The sequence below is a fragment of the Mya arenaria genome, chromosome 9 (genome assembly GCF_026914265.1).
Source record: "Mya arenaria isolate MELC-2E11 chromosome 9, ASM2691426v1".
NCBI lineage: Eukaryota > Metazoa > Mollusca > Bivalvia > Myida > Myidae > Mya > Mya arenaria.
The window spans coordinates 31,675,775-31,697,293 of record NC_069130.1 but is presented as its reverse complement, the minus strand read 5'-3'; the positions used below and the strand labels follow the sequence as shown (position 1 = coordinate 31,697,293).

Genomic DNA, 21,519 nt, shown 5'->3' with positions numbered 1-21,519 from the left:
TCTTTTGCTTAGAAGGACCTAATATTAAAGCAAGCAAGCTGAAACAAAGGATTGTTTATGACATGATCAAATCATAAGTGCCAATTATTCAGAGGTTTACATGACTACATAACATTAAAACATACAACCCCAGTTAGTATGAATGTGAACCAAACACATCAATAAGTACAATGACTCCTGAAATGTTCATTATTGTAGCCAGTGGGAGAGAACATCATAGAAACATACCTTCAATATTGTGTTTAAGACACAGGCACAGACAAGAGGCAGGCAAAAAGATATGAGAAAAATCAGAGGAAAAAAACTTAATACCACTTATACTATAGACAGAACGCTGTGAAAAAATGTCAAAATCGGCAGTCACCATATGTGACGCGTCATGAGACTTTTGGCCCGAAACCGATAGCCTCGATTTCGAGAAAAACGTGCGCAAAATTGAAGCGTAAAAAATAAGAAAATAATGAAGTTTTTATCGTAAAAACAACCATTAAACAATTTGTCACCCTAGATTGTTCGGTCAAATATATTCTTTAAAATGTAGTGTTCATAGAAATAGTGTTTTTTAACCACTTTCTTTCGTATTGTTTATTACTTTTGGTGTTATCTCCCGTAGTTGTCATGAGCTATTTTTTAACCCAAATTTGAGGATGTAGGTCAAGCTGAACCAAAGGCATTTACATCATATTAGGAATTTGTTGGTAAGTAGAATTATTTCATTGTTTAAGCATATAATTTTACAAATGTGTATATCTTTAATGTAATGCAATATATTCTAAATTCGGTCAAATGGATGGAAATTGATCGCAGGAAAAGAAAGCGGAAGTGAAATTTGACAGTCTGACATTGAAAATGTAAACAGATCAAAATCCAGCAGATATTCTCTTTTTGCATACTTATGATGACTGAAAAAGGCCATAATCAATCTTTTATCATCTTACTGCGGCCAACTATCAATACAATTATTGATGGATTTAACGAATTACTTTTGAGTTGCAGTTTAATTGTCTTTTAAGCTATGTTGATGAATTTAAAGTTGTAGATGAACTTTTTTTTGCAATGTTGATTTATGTGCAAAACATACCATCTCATGAGGTTCAGGTACATTGAAATAAATTTCTGTTATGATGAAGATGATCATGATGATTATGAAAATAATAGACTAATGCAGATGGGGGAAATGTTTATATAGAATTAGAGCACAATACTCTAAAAGCCAGGACCAATATTAATGACTGTAGCTGCAAGCTGCTTTTTGAGTATGCATGACATTCAGACTAACAGGAAATTTCTTTAGCATGCAATATTGTGTACATGTTGAACTGCCGGGACATCACCCCAACTATAAACAGTTCAAGATTTGTATTTCTGTACTATACTGTACATATTCTAGAACATTATGATCAAATGTGAATTTCAGGTCAAGCACCTGCTGTACATAGAACAACAATCCATTACAGCTTTGACTATGCCGAGAAGGTCTTCTACCCATACTAGGCACAGCAAGAGTGCCCTGCTTTGAAGTGTTCTGTCAATCATATGGTAAATTTTATTTATAAATTGAGTGGTTAATACAGTTTTGCCATTTGATTAAATTATTTCAGGGGAAATGGAAAACCTTTATATTTTGTAAATTCACTGAAAAAATAGAGAAGTGCTCACATTTGCTCTGCGGCACTATTGTTTAAATATTTTATATCACCTTTATTCAAAGTTCTTACTTGAACATAAATTTAAAGTGGAAATAAATATATATATATTAATATATATATATATATATATATATATATATATATATATATATATATATATATATACATATTTTCTATTTCAAAGTGTGTTTTTTCAGGTTCACAGATATCTCAGTGATAAGGGTTTAGCTGTTATGTGGCCAATGGTGTGGTACCTCATTTTCAACATCATCCATATAGAGAAGACTCTGCATACCTGCACATTGACAACTGTGTTGGGTGGAATAACAAGAGGGCCAAATGGCCCTGAATCGCTCACCTGTCATATATTGCACATTGGTTTGATAAGAAATCTGGATGGTTCAAAGTAGTTAAGTTTTTTTAGAAGTCTGGGTCATTTTTTACCCCAATGCCAAAGTTTGGACAATAAAGGTAGAGGTCCACTTAATGATGTATTATGCCAAATAGCTCTAGTCCTTGTGAATTCGGAGAGAATTTTTTTTTTATGCTTCTATTATATACAAATATTGAAAACCTAAGCCTATTAACACGGGGCGTGGCCAATTTTGACCCCAGGGCTAAAGTTTGAACAATCTTAATAGTGGTCCAATAAATGATGCTTCATACCAAATATCTAAGGCCTTCGCCTTTTGGTTTCGGAGAAGAAGTTTTCATCATATACATATATAAGGAAACCCATGACCGCCCGGGTGGGGCCATTTTTTGACCCCAGGGCCAAAGATTGAACAATATTGGTACAAGTCAACTAGATGATATATCATGCCAAATATCTAAGCTCTTGTCACTACTTGATTTTACGTGTGTATCTATATATGTATATTTGTTATTAATTGTTGTATGTGGCCCATATTGAAAATTGGTATGTGTACTAAATATGTTATCCAGTTTAAATTAAGACGTTACTTGTCTTTGTGAGTTCGGAGAAGATTTTTTAAGTTTTCACTATAACAGATATAGAGAAAACCCATCAGCCCCTGGGTGTGGCCAATTTTGACCCCAGGGCCATAATTTGAACAAATTTTGTAGAGGTCCACAAGACGATGAATCATGCCAAATATCTAAGCTCTAAGCCACGTAAGTTCAGAGGAGATGATTTTTGAAGTTTTCACTATAAACATATAGAGAAAACCCATGACCCCCCAAGGGGGCGGGGCCAATTTAGACCCCAAGGCCATAATTTGAACAATCTTTGTAGAGGTCCACTAGACGATGAATCATGCCAAATATCTAAGCTCTAGTCCAAGTAAGTTCAAAGGAGAAGATTTTTGAAGTTTTAATTATAAACATATATAGAATACCCTAACCCCCCGGGGCGGGGCCAATTTTGACCCCAAGGCCATAATTTGAACAATCTTTGTAAAGGTCCACTAGACGATGAATCATGCCAAATATCTAAGCTCTAGTCCAAGTAAGTTCAGAGGAGAAGATTTTATAAGTTTTAACTATAAACATATCAAGTATACCCATGACCCCCCGGGGCGGGGCCAATTTTGACCCCAAGGCCATAATTTGAACAATCTTTGTAGAAGTCCACTAGACGATGAATCATGCCAAATATCTAAGCTCTAGTCCAAGTAAGGTCGAAGGAGAAGATTTTTGAAGTTTTCACTATAAACATATAGAGAAAACCCATGACTCCCCGGGGCGGGGCCAATTTTGACCCCAAGGCCTTAATTTGAACAATCTTTGTAAAGGTCCACTAGACGATGAATCATGCCAAATATCTAAGCTCTAGTCCAAGTTAGTTCAGAGGAGAAGATTTTTGAAGTTTTAACTATAAACATATAGAGAATACCCATGACCCCCCCCCCCCCCGGGCGGGGCCAATTTTGACCCCAGGGCCATAATTTGAACAATCTTTGTAGAGGTCCACTAGACGATGAATCATGCCAAATATCTAAGCTCTAGTCCAAGTAAGGTCAAAGGAGAAGATTTTTGAAGTTTTCACTATAAACATATAGAGAAAACCCATGACCCCCCGGGGCGGGGCCAATTTTGACCCCAGGGCCATAATTTGAACAATCTTTGTAGAGGTCCACTAGACGATGAATCATGCCAAATATCTAAGCTCTAGGCCAAGTAAGTTCAGAGGAGAAGATTTTTGAAGTTTTCACTATAAACATACAGAGAAAACCCATGACCCCCCGGGGCGGGGCCAATTTTGACCCCAAGGCCATAATTTGAACAATCTTTGTAAAGGTCCACTAGACGATGAATCATGCCAAATATCTAAGCCGTAGTCTAAGTAAGTTAAGAGGAGAAGATTTTTGAAGTTTTAACTATAAACATATCAAGTATACCCATGACCCCCCGGGGCAGGGCCAATTTTGACCCCAAGGCCATAATTTGAACAATCTTTGTAAAGGTCTACTAGACGATGAATCATGCCAAATATCTAAGCTCTAGTCCAAGTTAGTTCAGAGGAGAAGATTTTTGAAGTTTTAACTCTAAACATATAGAGAATACCCATGACCCCCCGGGGCGGGGCCAATTTTGACCCCAAGGCCATAATTTGAACAAACTTTGTAGAGGTCCACTAGACGATGAATCATGCCAAATATCTAAGCTCTAGGCCAAGTAAGTTCAGAGGAGAAGATTTTTTAAGGTTTTCACTATAAACATAAAAAGAAAACCCATGACCCCCCGGGGCGGGGCCAATTTTGACCCCAGGGCCATAATTTGAACAAACTTTGTAGAGGTCCACTAGACGATGAATCATGCCAAATATCTAAGCTCTAGGCCAAGTAAGTTCAGAGGAGAAGATTTTTTAAGTTTTCACTATAAACATATAGAGAAAACCCATGACCCCCCGGGGCGGGGCCAATTTTAACCCCAGGGCCATTATTTGAACAAACTTTGTAGAGGTCCACTAGACGATGAATCATGCCAAATATCTAAGCTCTAGGCCAAGTAAGTTCAGAGGAGAAGATTTTTTAAGTTTTCACTTTCAACATATAGAGAAAACCCATGACCCCCCAGGGCGGGGCCAATTTTGACCCAAGGGCCATAATTTGAACAATCTTGGTAGAGGACCATTTGGTGATCCTACCTACCATATATCAACGGCCTAAGCCTTGTGGTTTGGGAGAAGATTTTTAAAGTTTTTCCTTTTGGTTGCCATGGCAACCAGAGTTCTGCATGGAATTGAATTCTTTGAACAACTTTGATAGAAGACCACCTAAGGAACATCCCTATGAAGTTTTATTAATATTAGCCCAGCGGTTAAGGAGGATATGTCTTTTAAGTAAATTGTTGACGGACGACGCACGCCGGACGCCGGACAAAAGGCGATCACAAAAGCTCACCTTGTCACAAAGTGACAGGTGAGCTAAAAACAATGCAGACATTGGGTATGATTGACAAAAGCAGTGTTGAAGTACATCACTTATGCACTGCATATTGACACATGAGAACATTAGAATAACAAAACAATGTAAGATTTGTTATTTTTCAATACAAGTAATCAGAAATCTCAAAATATTCATTAATCTTATAAAAATAGTTGGGCTTAAATCTGTTCTCTTACTTCTCTAAATGTCATGGATTGAAGGCAATCAGTTCAATATATTGTATGTAATTCTATGTTTAAGGGTCTGATGTATTCTGAAGGGAGAGAAACAGCATTTACTTAAATGGAAGCAGGTGACATAAAGTTCAGACCTGTGTGAGATTTGGTCTGTGGAAGGTAAGTTGTAAGAATGTTGTTGTTTTGTTTTTAATTATGGTGCTTTAAATTTTGATTTAAAGCCAAATTAAAGGATTTTGTGTATACAAATATTGACGTTTGGTTCTTTTTTTAAACACTGAAGTTGGTTATAATACCTAATTATGTAAAAGAAAGCTTGTGTTAAAACAATTACTTATATCATAATATAAACAACACGTTTATTTATTCAGACCAAATGGAGGCAGCACACATCCTTTGTGGATTGATGACCTTGGCAAACTGGTTATATTCTTTGACTGGTTGGAGTACACCAAGTGACCCCTGAAGTCCATTCCAAACTTGAGGAAATATCATCACTTCAGGTAAAACAAAAGTATTATAGACAGTATCACTGCCTGTGTATGTATATCTATGAACATAAGTCAAAAACAATTTGAGATATTTTGTCCATTTTATTCAGATGTGAGTTTTGATGTTCAAGTTAATTTGCATAATTTATTCCAAACACTAAGTAATGTACATATATGAACATTATTTTGCAGAACTTCAGCTGACAACCCAGTGAGTGAATTCATGAGAGAGCATGCCAAGGACATTGAGATTGAAGTTAAAATTGACAAGCCCACAACAATGGCTTTTCCTTGGAGAGTACCCTGAACGCATCCAACTAAAAGGACTTAATGCAAAAAGGCTCTGATCCCTTAAATAAGTGAAAAAACTAATATACTGATATGTGATCTTTATAAACTAAATATAAGATTTGAGAATGAGCTCGTTACTGAGTTGATGAAAACGTGTATCAATTTTTTATTGACAATTATTTATTCAATAGGAACATGTTCATGTGAAATGAAGCTACCAGTGATTTTGAGTGAAAAACTGTGGTTTTAGCAAATGAGTGATAGAAGGGTTACACTTTTGTCGGTAGAGCCCCTCTGCCATAATGGAGACCACTATATGATTATTATTAATACAAACTTTAAACAATCTGGCAGTTGAAGCCTAATAATGCTTGAATTGAAGACTTCTATTATATTATTTGTCAATATTAGTTACTTCACAGCCTGATAAAATGTACTTTAGCAACCTTTCAGTTTTTCTTCAATATCTTTATTTTAAAACCTTCTTGAACCCTATAAACATTTTCAGCTTTAACTTTTACCTATGAATAAGCATCGAAAATATAATTTGTCATGTACTATGTGACCAATTGCATACCTCTTGAAACTACATAATGACGTGTACATGCTAAGAAGTTAGTATGTTAAATAAATTGTTTTCATTTTTGTAAAATGTAAATGTGCCCATTCATTAACTGATCTAATTTTACAATAGTGTAAATTGTGTAGAATTGTTTTGTTTATTAAATGAAGAGTATATATACTACCATTTCATGTTTTATGAGCAATGAATTACTATACAAAAAATCACATTTGAGGTAAATTGGTAAAGTTGGTGTGATTATAATCATGTTTGTGGCTTGTTGCCATGGTAACCAGGATAAAAAAACAAACCCTTAAATACCGTTCAAATAAGATAAATTATAGTAAATTACAGGAGTAACATACTTTATTTTCTAGATATACATTGGTTTGTATTAGGTGCAAGTTCCAACCTAATCAATTTATTGTGAAAAATTGCCAATAAACTACGGTACTTGGCGAACAGTTTTTATTTATTCTGATTTTTTTTTGAATGTCAAATACATACACCATGCACAGCAAGGTTTGAGGATATCAATTAACAAATCAATTATTATTGAATGCTTCATATGGCATTTGGTATATTTAAATGCAAATTTAACCCCAAAACGCCTTTTTCAATAATGGTTGCCATGGTAACCAATTATTTACATTTTATTTTCTCAATAATAATTGAGAATGGTTTTGAAAATATGTTGTTGTCGTTATAATGTGGGAATTGTGTATATTGTAGTGATGACTATTTATTGCATCTGTGAATACAAATGTTTCAATAAATTCTTGAACTTTACGGAAATTCCAGCTGTTTCTTAACCAAGTGCCCTTCTAGTTTTTGTCATAATTTCGTTAAAAATAGGAATTTTTGAATTTTCTTTTCAGTATTTTTATCCTAAAGAATAGTACAGTCAGAAATTACTCCTATCTCATTTTCGCCCAAAAAGTGGTTTCGGGCCAAAAATCCCGTGACTGGTCACATATTTGTTTTGACCAATTTTTTTTTAACATAAAAATGGCAAAGGTTATTATATACTTTAGCACAGAACATGTACATAAATAACAACATTTAATTGAAATAACAATCACAACCGGTATAAAGCGCATGAATAGTTAATTTCAATACTGTATTTCATAAATAATAAACAAAACATTCAATCAGTCATCCTGCTGTCACTCTCTTTGAAGCCCTCAAATTATTTGTTCTCGTCAGCAATTGTAAAAGTAACAGCCGTATATTGTATGTAAATGATCTCAACATGTCAACAACTGCAGCTAAGAATTTCAAAAATATGGTGTCATGCGACATACAACACTGTCATCGCAATAGTTTGTACTATTGGTATACTTTAGTAGGGCCAAGATTAGGTTTTTTTCTTTAGACATTGACAATGCACAATGATGCCACTTCACGGTATGCATGTCTATAAAAAAAAATATACCGTAATTCACCTAAGAGTTCGGACACTCTAAATATTCGGACACCCATAATTATTTTCCAAAATAATTTATTTTGCGTACCTAATTTTCGGACACCCAAAGGACATCAATCATAACTTTCACAGTTACCAAGTTTCACAGACGAAGATTATTGATTTTTATCTTTACAATGCCTGGCTAGATTACCTAACCGTATACATCACTGTGATAAGTTAATTAGTTACTACCCATCCTAAACGATTTATTGCCGGTTGAAAAGGAAGTGTGATATATATTTATTGGAGGATTAAAGAAACAACAAGGGCAATTAAGGGATTAAGAAAACATAGACATGACATGTTTGTAAAACGATCTGCCAATAAACTTTCAAACTTGTACCTCACTTATACAGTAGACTGTAAGAATCAATAATCGTTCAGTTATACATTAATCCTGCATAGCAATGTCCATGCTCTCAACGAGATCCTCGTGGGTATAACTGTAAGTTATGTGACGTCACACAGTGTGACTCTCTGATCTGAAGCCGATAGAATGTGTTTATTCAGTTCAATGTCTGACGGACTGATGGACTGACAGGGCAAAAACAATATGTCTCATCATGAGTGGGGAACACTGAGTAAAATCTATAATACAATTTCAAAACTTTGAAATAATTAACTACCATTTCCTTTATTTGTAATCACCTGCTGATGCTTACAGTACTGGATTCTCAACTACCAATACAACTAAATCCATCAAATGATGTGGGGGGGGGGGGGATGCCACCAATGTCTTTACCAATACCTTAACATTTTTTATTTTTTTTTAAAACACAGATGCTCAAATTTTACATGTACCTTAAATGACTGATTATAAGATGATAGTTATTATAAGACTCCGGCAAAAAAATCCGTGAAAAACTTTTAATCTATGTTATGGGTTATAGGATACATTGAAAAAAATCATCTGCCTCCATTGGTCACCATGTTTGTTGACACTGATGATTTTATTTTGTTTTCGTAAATAATGGCGATGGTTTTTTTAAACCATGCAAAACAAATTGTGTTCTTAGCTTATTTGTTTCATGTGTTGAATATTCCCCATTATGGGAAGCAAGTAAGGTAGGCACCGAGTGTACCATTTGTGACGATTTGTAACTGTATGGCACTAAAAGGTACCTTTTATGACAATTAGTCAGATTTCTTTCTGACGGTGTATCATAAACGATAACCTGTCAGGAATGAAGTTTTGTAAAGCAAAAACCTTATATTGTACATGTTTGTTCTCAAAATGTCAACACCTACAGGAAAGTATAAAGAACATGGCAAAGTGTAAAAAAACAAGACTACGATAGTTTGTACTATTAGTATGTTAAACTGCTTAAAGGTAGTGCTAGTTTTTCACACCTTATCATATCACTGACAAAAAATATTTTGACAATGCACAGCTATGCTTCTTTATATGCATGTTTTATTATTCCTTTATACAAAATAATATTGAATAATTTTAATCGAACAATAATGAAAATTTAAAATAATAAATGTTTAACAATACACCGATCTTCAAGTGCCCTTTTAACCCGAATAAACTCAATCGAGATAATGTGAGTGACATCCCTTTCAACATAAACAAACTAGTTTTTTCAATCAGTAATTTCTCTAAAGAGCCAATTTCTGCCTGAAATCGACATCAGAAAAGCTTGTTACTGTTTATAAGACGCAGGCATTTTTTAACACAGATATCTGAGTGAAAAACGTGTGTCTTATAACCAATCATTTACGGTATTGCCGAAAAACAACAAAGAACATTCAACTCACTCTACTTCTCCTGGCTGCAGACTAGCACTGCGAGGTCTTACGAAGCTGGCTAGGGGAGATGTTCGGTCATTCATGTCCATCTCCTCCTCCCCAAATGTCAAGTGTGTGTACTGGTTCAGTTTACGCTGCACAATCAACTCCTCTACCTTAGCCTGCAACACCTGCTGCTGATGACAAGAACCTGCAAGGAAAACAAAGTTTGTTATACCTTTAAATGGATATGTAAAGCATGGATGTTATAAATGTAACTTGATATAGAGTGCACTAACTTACTTAAACAGCTGAGCAAAAGTGTGAACACTGACTTTTCTGTCATTATAGCACAATAATTCTAGATGTAGCAAAATAAAAACCATTATTTATTACTATAACTTACACAGCTCTTTTAAATATTGAACAAGTAATAAAAAGTCAAAACACTAACCTTCCAAATCTGAGCTTGATCTTCCAGTAGTTGAATGCAGACTACCAGTGTCATTTCCTGGTAGAGGATTGGGTGAATTTCTGGAAGCTATGCTCCCATTGGTTGAGTCTCCGCTCAGTGGTCTGGAAGCTGGCTTCTGATTAGTCAGATTCAAACTCTCCTCCTCACTTTCAGAAATTGAAGAGCATGACATCACAGATTTGCTTCTTTTCTGATTGGTTGACAAACTGTCTGGAGTTTTTCTATTGGTTGAATCAATTTCAGATGAAAAATGAAAAGCAACACCTCTGCTTTGTGACCTTTCCATACTATGACCACTAAATGCAGGGGTACTCCGACGTCTTTGTGTGATGTTCATGTCTTTAGACATTGACACTGGTGTATTTCTCTCTGATTTGGCACACTGTTGCTTACTACCTTCAATATTTGACTTGTGTGAACTAATAGACAGGCTCAATTCATCCTCATCATTGTCACTCAAATCTGAGTCAGACTTTTTACTATATATACTTGGTATTTCTGAAACTAGCTCAGGACTACTAGTATTTGGCACATTATCTGGTAAAATGTCACTTCTTGTTTTAACTGTATCCTCAAATGTATTTTTGCATTCTCTTATATTCTCATTGGAAGTATGAAACTGGGCTTCAGTTTCCCTGTCATGTAACCCTTGTTCCTCCTTCTGCTCCTCTGTTTCTATCTGTTTACCTGTTTCAATGATTGTTTGCACCTTTGCATTTAACTGATCAAGAAAACTACTTGAAACCTGTTCTGTCTCTTTATATTTATCTACAGCACTAGAATCACTTATATTTTTTACACTAATATCAATATTATCATGTTTCCCATTAAGTGTATTATAATCATCAACATATTCTTGATTAATATCACCAGCATCTTCATGGTAAATATCATCTTCAACAGTGACGACACCATCTTGAACATAATGAGTAGTTACTGGTGTAGCAGATTTATTGTTAATTGAAGCATCATTTAAATGTTCACTACCATCACCAGGGATTCTTTTCCCTGGATTATTAGCTTCAACATCTACAATGTCTTCATCATTGTTATTTCGACTGTTCATTATTGCACTAGAGAGTTTTAAACCATCTATTGGAGGTATCTCAATTACAGGGCCATCGTTGGAGTCATAATGATCTCCTACATCAGGTTCTGATATACTCGACACAGAAACAAACTTTTTGCGTTTCTTCTTACTTTTATGAGACTTTCCTTTCTTGCTTATGTGTATGACTTCAAGATTATCACCAAGTGTAGAGTCAACTTCATCACTGAAAGAACAGGCAACAACACGATGAATGTCTGTTGTTACATTTGTAAACAGGTGAACAGATTATTAGTTGCACATCAATTTTAGTTCCCTGTACATTTGTTATCAGGTTAAAATGGTTATTGCTTGATGCACATTTTTGATCAGGTGAACTTAGTTATTGTTTGAAGCTTTGTTGTTGCACATTTGTGATCTGGTTACCATGGTTATTGTTTGTTGCACATTTGTGATCTGGTTACCATGGTTATTGTTTGTTGCACATCTTTCATCAGGTTACCATGGTTAATGTCTGTTGTTCATATGTGATCAGGTTGCTATGGTTATTGTTTGTTGCACATTTATTATAAGGTTACCATGGTTAATGTTTGTTGTACATTTGTGATCAGGTTGCCATGGTTATTGTTTGTGGCACATTTTTTATCAGGTTACCATGATTATTGTTGTTGCACATTTGTGATCAGGTTGCCATGGTTATTGTTGTTGTACATTTGTGATCAGGTAACCATGTTAATCGTTTGTTGTACATTTGTGATCAGGTTGCCATGGTTATTGTTTGTTGCACATTTTTTATCAGGTTACCATGGTTATTGTTTGTTGCACATTTGTGATCAGGTTGCCATGGTTATTGTTTGTTGAACATTTTGAATCAGGTTACCATGGTTAATGTTTGTTGCACATTTGTGATCTGGTTAACATGGTTATTGTTTGTTGCACATTTTTGATCGGGTTACCATGGTTATTGTTGTTGCACATTTGTGATCAGGTTGCCATGGTTATTCTTTGTTGTACATTTGTGATCAGGTTGCCATGGTTATTGTTTGTTGCACATTTTTTATCAGGTCACCATGGTTATTGTTGTTGCACATTTTTGATCAGGCTGCCATGGCTATTGGTTGTTGCACATTATTTATCAGGTTACCATTGTTATTGTTGTTGCACATTTGTGATCAGGTTACCATGGTTATTGTTTGTTGCACATTTGTGATCTGGTAAACATGGTTATTCTTTGTTGTACATTTTTCATCAGGATAACATGATTATTGTTTGTACATTTGTAAGCCCTTAGTATTTAACTTATTTATATGATGACTATCCCATGCAGTTTGGAAATCTATATCGCTTACATATTTAAATGTTGTTTTTTTCAACACAAGGTCACCACAATCTTGACCTACAAAGTTTGAGGTCCCTGGGCTCCAGTGCTCTTTAGAAAAATGTCTGAAACAGACGTTCAAGGTCACCATGGCCTTGACCTTTCAACCACTGATCTCTAGGTAACATGTTAAATATAACCCTGAAAGAATACCTGACAGTAGAGACATTTAGGCTGTTTATTGGAGTGATACTGCGTTGACGGTAGTTAATGTCAGAGTGGATCCCGCTATCAAGGGATGGGGATTCCCGCATACCGGTGCCCAGCTCTGCACTGCCCATACTTGCAGAGTCCCGGTCTGACGAGGGACGATACATGGATCCAACCCCATCCTCAAACACAGTCTGTATGAGAAAGAGTATAAAGGGGTTTAAAGTGTTTGAAATACCCACAAGCCCCGCACAAGTCAGGATTACATTGCTAAATGTCATCAAAACTGAAACTGTATACAACTGTCAGAGTTAAGTGTCCTTGAACATACCAAATGAACAATCATTTATGCCCATCTTCAAATCCTTGTCTTTGATAAGAATGAATGACTGTTTAAGGAAAGTGATATGTTTAGATGAACAGCTCAATTTAATAAAACGAATATGTTTTAAATAACAACTGCTTTTTCATTATTTGGGATTCCTATAGAAGATGAGTACAAGGTTTCCAAATCTGCAACAGTTTAAGTGAGGATTTTGAATCTGAGCTGCAAGATGGTGGCGAAACGTTAAAAAAATATAATTTTTGGAACCTGTTTTCGCCTTGTAACTATTATGAATTATATTTTTCAAAAACATCTTGACACACATTTGGGTCTACAATCACCATGCTTCTCTCGGCTTTTATTTATTTCAAGCAATTAGGTTACAGAATAAAAAAGTTATTGAAGGAAAACCTTTGACCAGTCTTATATTTACAAATGTGGGTAGTGAAATTTTGATCCTTTAAATGTCATGCTTTCTTTTTTTCTGCTTCAACATTATTCAAATGTGGTATTTTAATTTCCTGACACTTTCTTTGCTGTACAAGAGCTTTCATGGTCAAATTGTTTTGGTTTAACCACCTAAATGTGTGCTGATAACAGTTTAACCATGTTCGGGCATCTGAGCAGAGTGAAATTTGACAAATATCAATTTATAAATAATAGCAAACTGTGTGACATACAGTACACTCAACGAGTTAGACCCACTTTCTGTTTCCCTCCGCGGATTTTTGCTATCGCGGCCAACGCAATGATTTTATCGACTGTCCGCGTTCCTCAGAGTTTGAATTTAAGGCCCTCAGAGGGTGATCAGTCGACCGAAGAATAACGAACTCGGCATTCCTCGGAGGGGTTAACTCCGCAAAACTTTGCGGACACTAGACAAGAATCTACGCTAAAGTTATATTTATTTTATTAAAATTTTCAACCAGTAAATTGCTATTATTCTTTTTCCTTTGCCCATTTTTCTTACCACAAGAATGCAGTCGTATTTCATTAGTTGCACATGCATCTTATAAACATGTTTTTGCTAATGACTGATAGACACATTTCTTCCGAGAAATTCTAGGTTACACATTTTCGGAAAATCAGGAGGTCAAACATGTGTTCAAAGTTCACAGCGCATGGTTTTGAAGGCCTTCTTGCCTCGTTTTCTGTGGAAAATTCCATGAAACGTCATAGCTATTTTTAACCATCAATAATAAATAGTATATTCTACATTGCATTGATGGTTCAGAATCCTGTAAATAGTCGGCTGCTTTATGATGCAATAACTTAGTGGATATAGTTTAATGATTCAATGTTTATAATTCAAGACAGTATTCAATTGGCGTTTACGGACATAAATACAAATTAAACGTTGGTACAAGTAAGAATCTTTTATGTTTAACAATGTGCATAAGCATAAAAATAAATAACTTCTAAACAAGAATGATTTCTTGCTTATCTGATTAGAATCGGAGTTCCGCCGCGGGATCATAAAATCAGACGATTCTCAACGCTATCGTTCATATTAAACTCGGAGGTAAGCCAGCCACTCGGAGAAACTCGGGGGGATTTTAGCGAGGGCAACAGTTTTACCCTCAGAGGAAACCCGCGATCATCGACTTTATCCCTCGGAGTGAGCGAGAAAAGTGGGTCTAACTCGTTGAGTGTACTGTATTGAATGTGTGACCACTTTTTATAATATTATACCACCACATGTTTATTACTTTCAATACAATAATATTTAGGTTGGTCTGTTTGATTGTATGTTCCTATTTTACAACTGTTTACAGGGCGAAAACAGGTTCCTAAAATCCTATTTTTTTAAGTTTTGCCGCCATCTTGCAGCTCAGATTCAAAACCATCACTTAAACCATTGCAGATTCTGAATATGTGTACCCCCTATATAAACAAGAGCTGTCATAGAGACATTGCGCTCCACTCTTCTGCTCCTTTTAAGTTAAGAATTGTTGTTGTGAAAAATGCATGGATCACTGTTAAATTATATTAAATGCAAAGTCAAATAATAAAGGGTCAAAATTTGTATTAAATGCAGAATGTTTAAGACAAATAATAAAGTGTCACAAATTGCATTATATTCAAGATACAGTTTACTCAATTGATCAATTAAGTAAGTTGGATAGTTTGGAACACATGTCTAAAGATTCAATGCAATACAAGATGTGCTTGCTGTGATATTGACTTAAAACATGATTACATGCAAAACCCAGAATTTAAAAGTTGAATAATAAAGGGCCATAGTTTGCACTTTGTACATAATAGAGTTATCTTACTGGGTAATTGAAGTAGGTTGGATGGTTGAGTACCATTGTATAAAGTCTCAATGCAATACATCAAGTAGTTGCTGAGATATTAACCTATGTGTGCTTACATGCAAAATCTTAACCAGAATTTCTAAGTCAAATATTTTGCATTTTATATCAAATTAGTGTTATCTACTTGATTAATTAAGTAGGTTTGATAGTTGGAAATACATACCAAAGTTTCAATGCAATACCTAAAGCGCTTAACCAAGGTGTAAGTGGACTCCGACTAGGGTGAATAGTATAGCTCTCCTTTGTATTCCAATGCTCAGATAAAAAAGAATTGTATTTTTCGTTGAGTTTACACATACACTTTTACATACAAAACAATATGATTTACTACTACTGTAAGCTATGGAAAGTTCATGTACAAACTAGAGATTGCTTTTTCGAAAAAGCGCATGTCTCCCCCATTGTGTGGTCGTAGGTGAGAAATAATCAATGATGGATCCCAAAATCAATAGGGGCCATCAACTAGTCATGACTAACTGGCATACCAAGTATGAAGTTCCTGGGTGTAAACGTTCTTGAGTTATTGAGCAGAAACCGGTTCTTCACCTCAAGGTCAGTGACCTTGACCTTTGACCAACTGATTGCAAAATCAACTAGACATCATGACCAACCTCACTTCAAAGTTTGGTGAACCTAGATCAAAGCATTCTCCTGATATTGCACGGAAATATTTTTTTACATTAGAGGTCACAGCGACGTTGACCTTTGACCTTGTGACCCCCCAAAATATAGGAGTTTTCTAAACCTCATGATCAACCTCCCTACCAAGTTTGGTGAACCTAGGTCAAACCATTCTCAAGATATTGAGCGGAAATGTTTTTTACATTGGGGGTCGCCGCGACCTTGACCTTTGACCTAGTGACCCCAAAAACAATAGGGATCTTCTACACCTCATGACCAACCTCCCTACCAAGTTTGGTGAACCTAGGTCAAACCGTTCTCAAGATTTTGAGCAGAAATGTTTTTTATATTGGGGGTCGCCGCGACCTTGACCTTTGACCTAGTGACCCCAAAAACAATAGGGATCCTCTACACCTCACGACCAACCTCCCTACCAAGTTTGGTGAACCTAGGTCAAACCATTCTCAAGATATTGAGCGGAAATGTTTTTTACATTGGGGGTCGCCGCGACCTTGACCTTTGACCTAGTGACCCCAAAAACAATAGGGATCCTCTACACCTCACGACCAACCTCCCTACCAAGTTTGGTGAACCTAGGTCAAACCATTCTCAAGATATTGAGCGGAAATGTTTTTTACATTGGGGGTAGCCGCGACCTTGACCTTTGACCTAGTGACCCCAAAAACAATAGGGATCCTCTACACCTCACGACCAACCTCCCTACCAAGTTTGGTGAACCTAGGTCAAACCATTCTCAAGATATTGAGCGGAAATGTTTTTTACATTGGGGGTCGCCGCGACCTTGACCTTTGACCTAGTGACCCCAAAAACAATAGGGATCCTCTACACCTCACGACCAACCTCCCTACCAAGTTTGGTGAACCTAGGTCAAACCATTCTCAAGATATTGAGCGGAAATGTTTTTTACATTGGGGTCGCCGCGACCTTGACCTTTGACCTAGTGACCCCAAAAACAATAGGGATCTTCTACACCTCATGACCAACCTCCCTACCAAGTTTGGTGATCCTAGGTCATGCGGTTTTCCAGTTATCGATCGGAAACGAAGTGTGACGTACGGACGGACTGACGGACTGACGGACTGACGGACTGACGGACTGACGGACTACCGGACTACCGGACTGACGGACAGGGCAAAAACAATATGTCTCCCCCAGAGAGGGGGAGACATAATGACAGAAATTATCTTATTTTCATGTATGACATATTAAGAACCCATTAAAATGAATTGCTTGAAGCATCTGTTTCTCACTGTTAACTCCTTAAGCCATACTTTTACTCTTACTTAGAAACAAATATTCCAGCATGCAAAAAATATCAACAAAATAAACAGTCAATCACATTCATTGATAACAAAAGTAAAAAGGCCAGACACATATTCAACAAACCTAAGGCGGCACAGTTTTTAATAATAAAGTTTTGTGGCAAGTAAGCAAAACATTCAGTAACAACAACCAGGTCCCAGTTTCTTGAAAACTCTTTACTAAAAAAATACACTATTTTAATTCTATGTATATTGAAACTGAAAAGGAAATAAGCTCTGAATCTTTCATAATTTCTTTTCTTTCTTAATATTTTAACAAAAATGTGTGGATTTTCTCCCTCTATAAGGTCAATAAGCAGGCAGATAACAGTTGAGAACAGTAATATAAATTCAGTCTTCAATTCTTGAACAATTTTTTTCCAACTGTTCGACCAGAGAAAAGGAATTAATTTTTATGCAAGGCTGTATTAAGCGGTAAAATGAGTTGAGTAGGTCAAGTATTTTCTAGAAACTGGTGCCATGACCGTGCATTACTACATCCAAGACTGTGCTTACTGTTATTTTCCTTGACAGCTTAGTCTGTTTGATAAAAAGTTAGACAATTGTAAGTTATCATTAACTAAAACTAGAGCTATCACAGAGGAGATGAATATCCCCAGACAAACTTGGACACAGGAAGGGAAATTTACAACATGAGCATATATGTGTTATAAAACTGACCAACATTCAGTATCACTTCAAGCAACTTTTGATGCAAGAATTTACAGCAACACCAAATTCAATATAAAACAAGTCACATGTGCCCAATTTCCAAAATAGACCAACATTCCTACAAAGTTTTGTGACTGTAGATTCAATACTTTTGAGGCTGCATACAACACCAGATTGTTCAGACCATTTTTTTAAAAAGTCAAGGTCCATAACAATTGTTCGACCAAGTAAAATGTCAAACTAATCAGAAATCCCATGTTGACCAACATTCCCTTGAAGTTTCATGAATGAAAGCTTGTGTGCGCAGTATGGTTTTACACATTTAACATTTTTTGACAAGTTTTATTAATATCTGTCCAGCAGTTACTGTTACATTATATGGAACCTTAAATGACTGGTTATAAAACACACTTTTTTTACTCAGATTTCATTCTAAAAAATACCAGCGTCTTACAAACAGTAAAAAGCTTTTGATATTTTTCTGAAGTTGATTTCAGGCTGAACTTGGCTTTTCAGAAAAATAAATGAGGAAAAACTGGTTTGTCTACGTTTTTAAGAAAGGGATATAACTCACATCAACTCGATTGAGTTAAAACGGCAGATCGGGATACGGTGTATCATCAAAGGTTTATTATTTTAAATTTTCATTATTGTAGAGTAAAATTATTCAATTTTATTTTATATAAAAAACATGCATACATGTAAAATAGCATAGCTGTGCACTTTCGAAATATTTTTTGTCAGTGATATGATAAGGTGTGAAAAACTAGCACTACCTTTAAGCAGGTTAACATACTAATAGTACAAACTGTTGTGATTTATAGAATAGTCTTGTTTTTTCACACTTTGCCATGTTCTTTATACTTTTATACAAAAGGTGTTGACATTATAAGATTTTTTACTTTACAAAACTTTTCAATCTCGACAGTTTATCATTTATAGTGTTTTTCTCGAGTTTTTCATGATTCTTTTGCCTGCGCCTTATAACCCCTATCGTTTTATAACCAGTCATTTACGGTAATTGTTTTGGACAGAGATGGACACACGTACAGAAAAAAGGAACAAACAATCTTCAGCAGGGAATACTAAACTTATTGTACATTAATTTATGCTAAATACTAAGTTATAAAAGAATACAGCAAGTACCCGGCCCACATACTGGAATTGCGAAAATACAAAATCTCAATCTCAACTCATTTTAACAAAAATGTTTTTACAATGGTTAAAAGCCCATTCTCTCATACTATGTTCATTTAAAACTTTGGTCAAGATTCTTGAGGAATAGTAACTGTCACAGGAATGTGATAAAATGCCCCTAAAGACCTCATTGGACAGATAGCCATTTGTATTCAGGCCTATATGGACAGAGAGCCATTTGTATTCAGGTCTATATGGACAGAGAGCCATTTATATTCAGGCCTATATAGACAGAGAGCCTTTTGTATTCAGGTCTATATGGACAGAGAGCCATTTGTATTCAGGCCTATATGGACAGAGAGCCATTTGTATTCAGGCCTATATGGACAGAGAGCCATTTGTATTCAGGTCTATATGGACAGAGAGCCATTTGTATTCAGGCCTATATGGACAGAGAGCCATTTGTATTCAGGTCTATATGGACAGAGAGCCATTTGTATTCAGGCCTATATGGACAGAGAGCCATTTGTATTCAGGTCTATATGGACAGATAGCCATTTGTATTCAGGTCTATATGGACAGAGAGCCATTTGTATTCAGGCCTATATGGACAGAGAGCCATTTGTATTCAGGCCTATATGGACAGAGAGCCATTTGTAATCAGGCCTATATGGACAGATAGCCATTTGTAATCAGGCCTATATGGACAGAGAGCCATTTGTATTCAGGCCTATATGGACAGAGAGCCATTTGTATTCAGGCCTATATGGACAGATAGCCATTTGTAATCAGGCCTATATGGACAGAGAGCCATTTGTATTCAGGCCTATATGGACAGATAGCCATTTGTAATCAGGCCTATATGGACAAGCCATTTGTAATCAGGCCTATATGGACAGAGAGCCATTTGTATTCAGGCCTATATGGACAGATAGCCATTTGTAATCAGGCCTATATGGACAGAGAGCCATTTGTATTCAGGCCTATATGGGCAGATAGCGTATAGTGTATAACATACTTCCATGTTGACCTTCCCATGCAGTTTGGTAATATTGATTGGTAACAGTTATATAGAGCAAAGTCAGATCACAAAGATGATAAGTTCCTGTAAGATGGAGTGGATATCAACTTGAGTTGTTTAAATGAGGCAGTCTGGAAATGTTACATACATTAAATTCATAACAAGGGAAACAGGTGTAGTGTACAAGTTCATTTTGAATACAAACATTAAAATAATTCATTCATTGATAATAAGCACTTGACCCTGATCTCCCATTAGTTTTGTCGATTCCAAGTCCTATTACCATAAAAAATACTGAATTTCAAAAATTTACTTAACTTTCATTATTCAATTCAAATTTTACTGTCTGATAATTGAATTCCAGGTTCAAACCTTTTGTATTCAGGTCTATATGGACAGAGAGCCATTTGTATTCAGGTCTATATGTACAGAGAGCCATTTGTATTCAGGCCTATATGGACAGAGAGCCATTTGTATTCAGGTCTATATGGACAGAAAGCCATTTATATTCAGGCCTATATAGACAGAGAGCCATTTGTATTCAGGTCTATATGTACAGAGAGCCATTTGTATTCAGGTCTATATGGACAGAGAGCCATTTGTATTCAGGCCTATATGTACAGAGAGCCATTTGTATTCAGGCCTATATGGACAGAGAGCCATTTGTATTCAGGTATATATGGACAGAGAGCCATTTATATTCAGGCCTATATAGACAGAGAGCCATTTGTATTCAGGTCTATATGGACAGAGAGCCATTTGTATTCAGGCCTATATGGACAGAGAGCCATTTGTATTCAGGTCTATATGGACAGATAGCCTTTTGTATTCAGGTCTATATGGACAGAGAGCCATTTGTATTCAGGCCTATATGGACAGATAGCCATTTGTAATCAGGCCTATATGGACAAGCCATTTGTAATCAGGCCTATATGGACAGAGAGCCATTTGTATTCAGGCCTATATGGGCAGATAGCCATTTGTAATCAGGCCTATATGGACAGATAGCCATTTGTAATCAGGCCTATATGGACAGAGAGCCATTTGTATTCAGGTCTATATGGGCAGAGAGCCATTTGTATTCAGGTCTATATGGGCAGATAGCCATTTGTAATCAGGCCTATATTGACAGAGAGCCATTTGTATTCAGGTCTATATGGACAGATAGCCATTTGTAATCAGGCCTATATGGACAGAGAGCCATTTGTATTCAGGTCTATATGGACAGATAGCCATTTGTAATCAGGCCTATATGGGCAGAGAGCCATTTGTAT

General features: G+C 35.9%; 1 protein-coding gene and 2 long non-coding RNA genes across 6 annotated transcripts in view; 2 read left to right on the top strand and 1 right to left on the bottom strand.

Annotated features, from left to right (window-relative positions):
* The window catches only part of LOC128246817 (pleckstrin homology domain-containing family M member 2-like), a 64,780-nt gene that overhangs the window by 29,821 nt on the left and 13,440 nt on the right, over positions 1 to 21,519 (bottom strand). For 2 of the 4 annotated variants that reach the window (XR_008263368.1, XM_052965278.1), the window contains exons 7-10: positions 17,932 to 17,955; positions 12,833 to 13,023; positions 10,233 to 11,527; positions 9,809 to 9,989 (exon numbers count right to left, since the gene is read on the bottom strand). Coding sequence is in view for 2 of the 4 variants with exons in the window: in XM_052965278.1 (XP_052821238.1) it covers positions 9,809 to 9,989; positions 10,233 to 11,527; positions 12,833 to 13,023; positions 17,932 to 17,955 (1,691 nt within the window). In the remaining 2 variants the exon portion in view is untranslated. The remainder of the gene's footprint in view (positions 1 to 9,808; positions 9,990 to 10,232; positions 11,528 to 12,832; positions 13,024 to 17,931; positions 17,956 to 21,519) is intronic. The other 2 variants (XR_008263369.1, XM_052965279.1) reach the window with 1 other exon arrangement.
* On the top strand, positions 557 to 3,126 carry LOC128246822 (uncharacterized). The gene is made up of 3 exons (XR_008263373.1): positions 557 to 698; positions 1,418 to 1,539; positions 1,847 to 3,126. It is a non-coding gene; the product is annotated as an uncharacterized LOC128246822 (long non-coding RNA).
* Positions 4,466 to 7,311, top strand: LOC128246819 (uncharacterized). Its single transcript, XR_008263370.1, has 3 exons — positions 4,466 to 5,394; positions 5,607 to 5,738; positions 5,919 to 7,311. It is a non-coding gene; the product is annotated as an uncharacterized LOC128246819 (long non-coding RNA).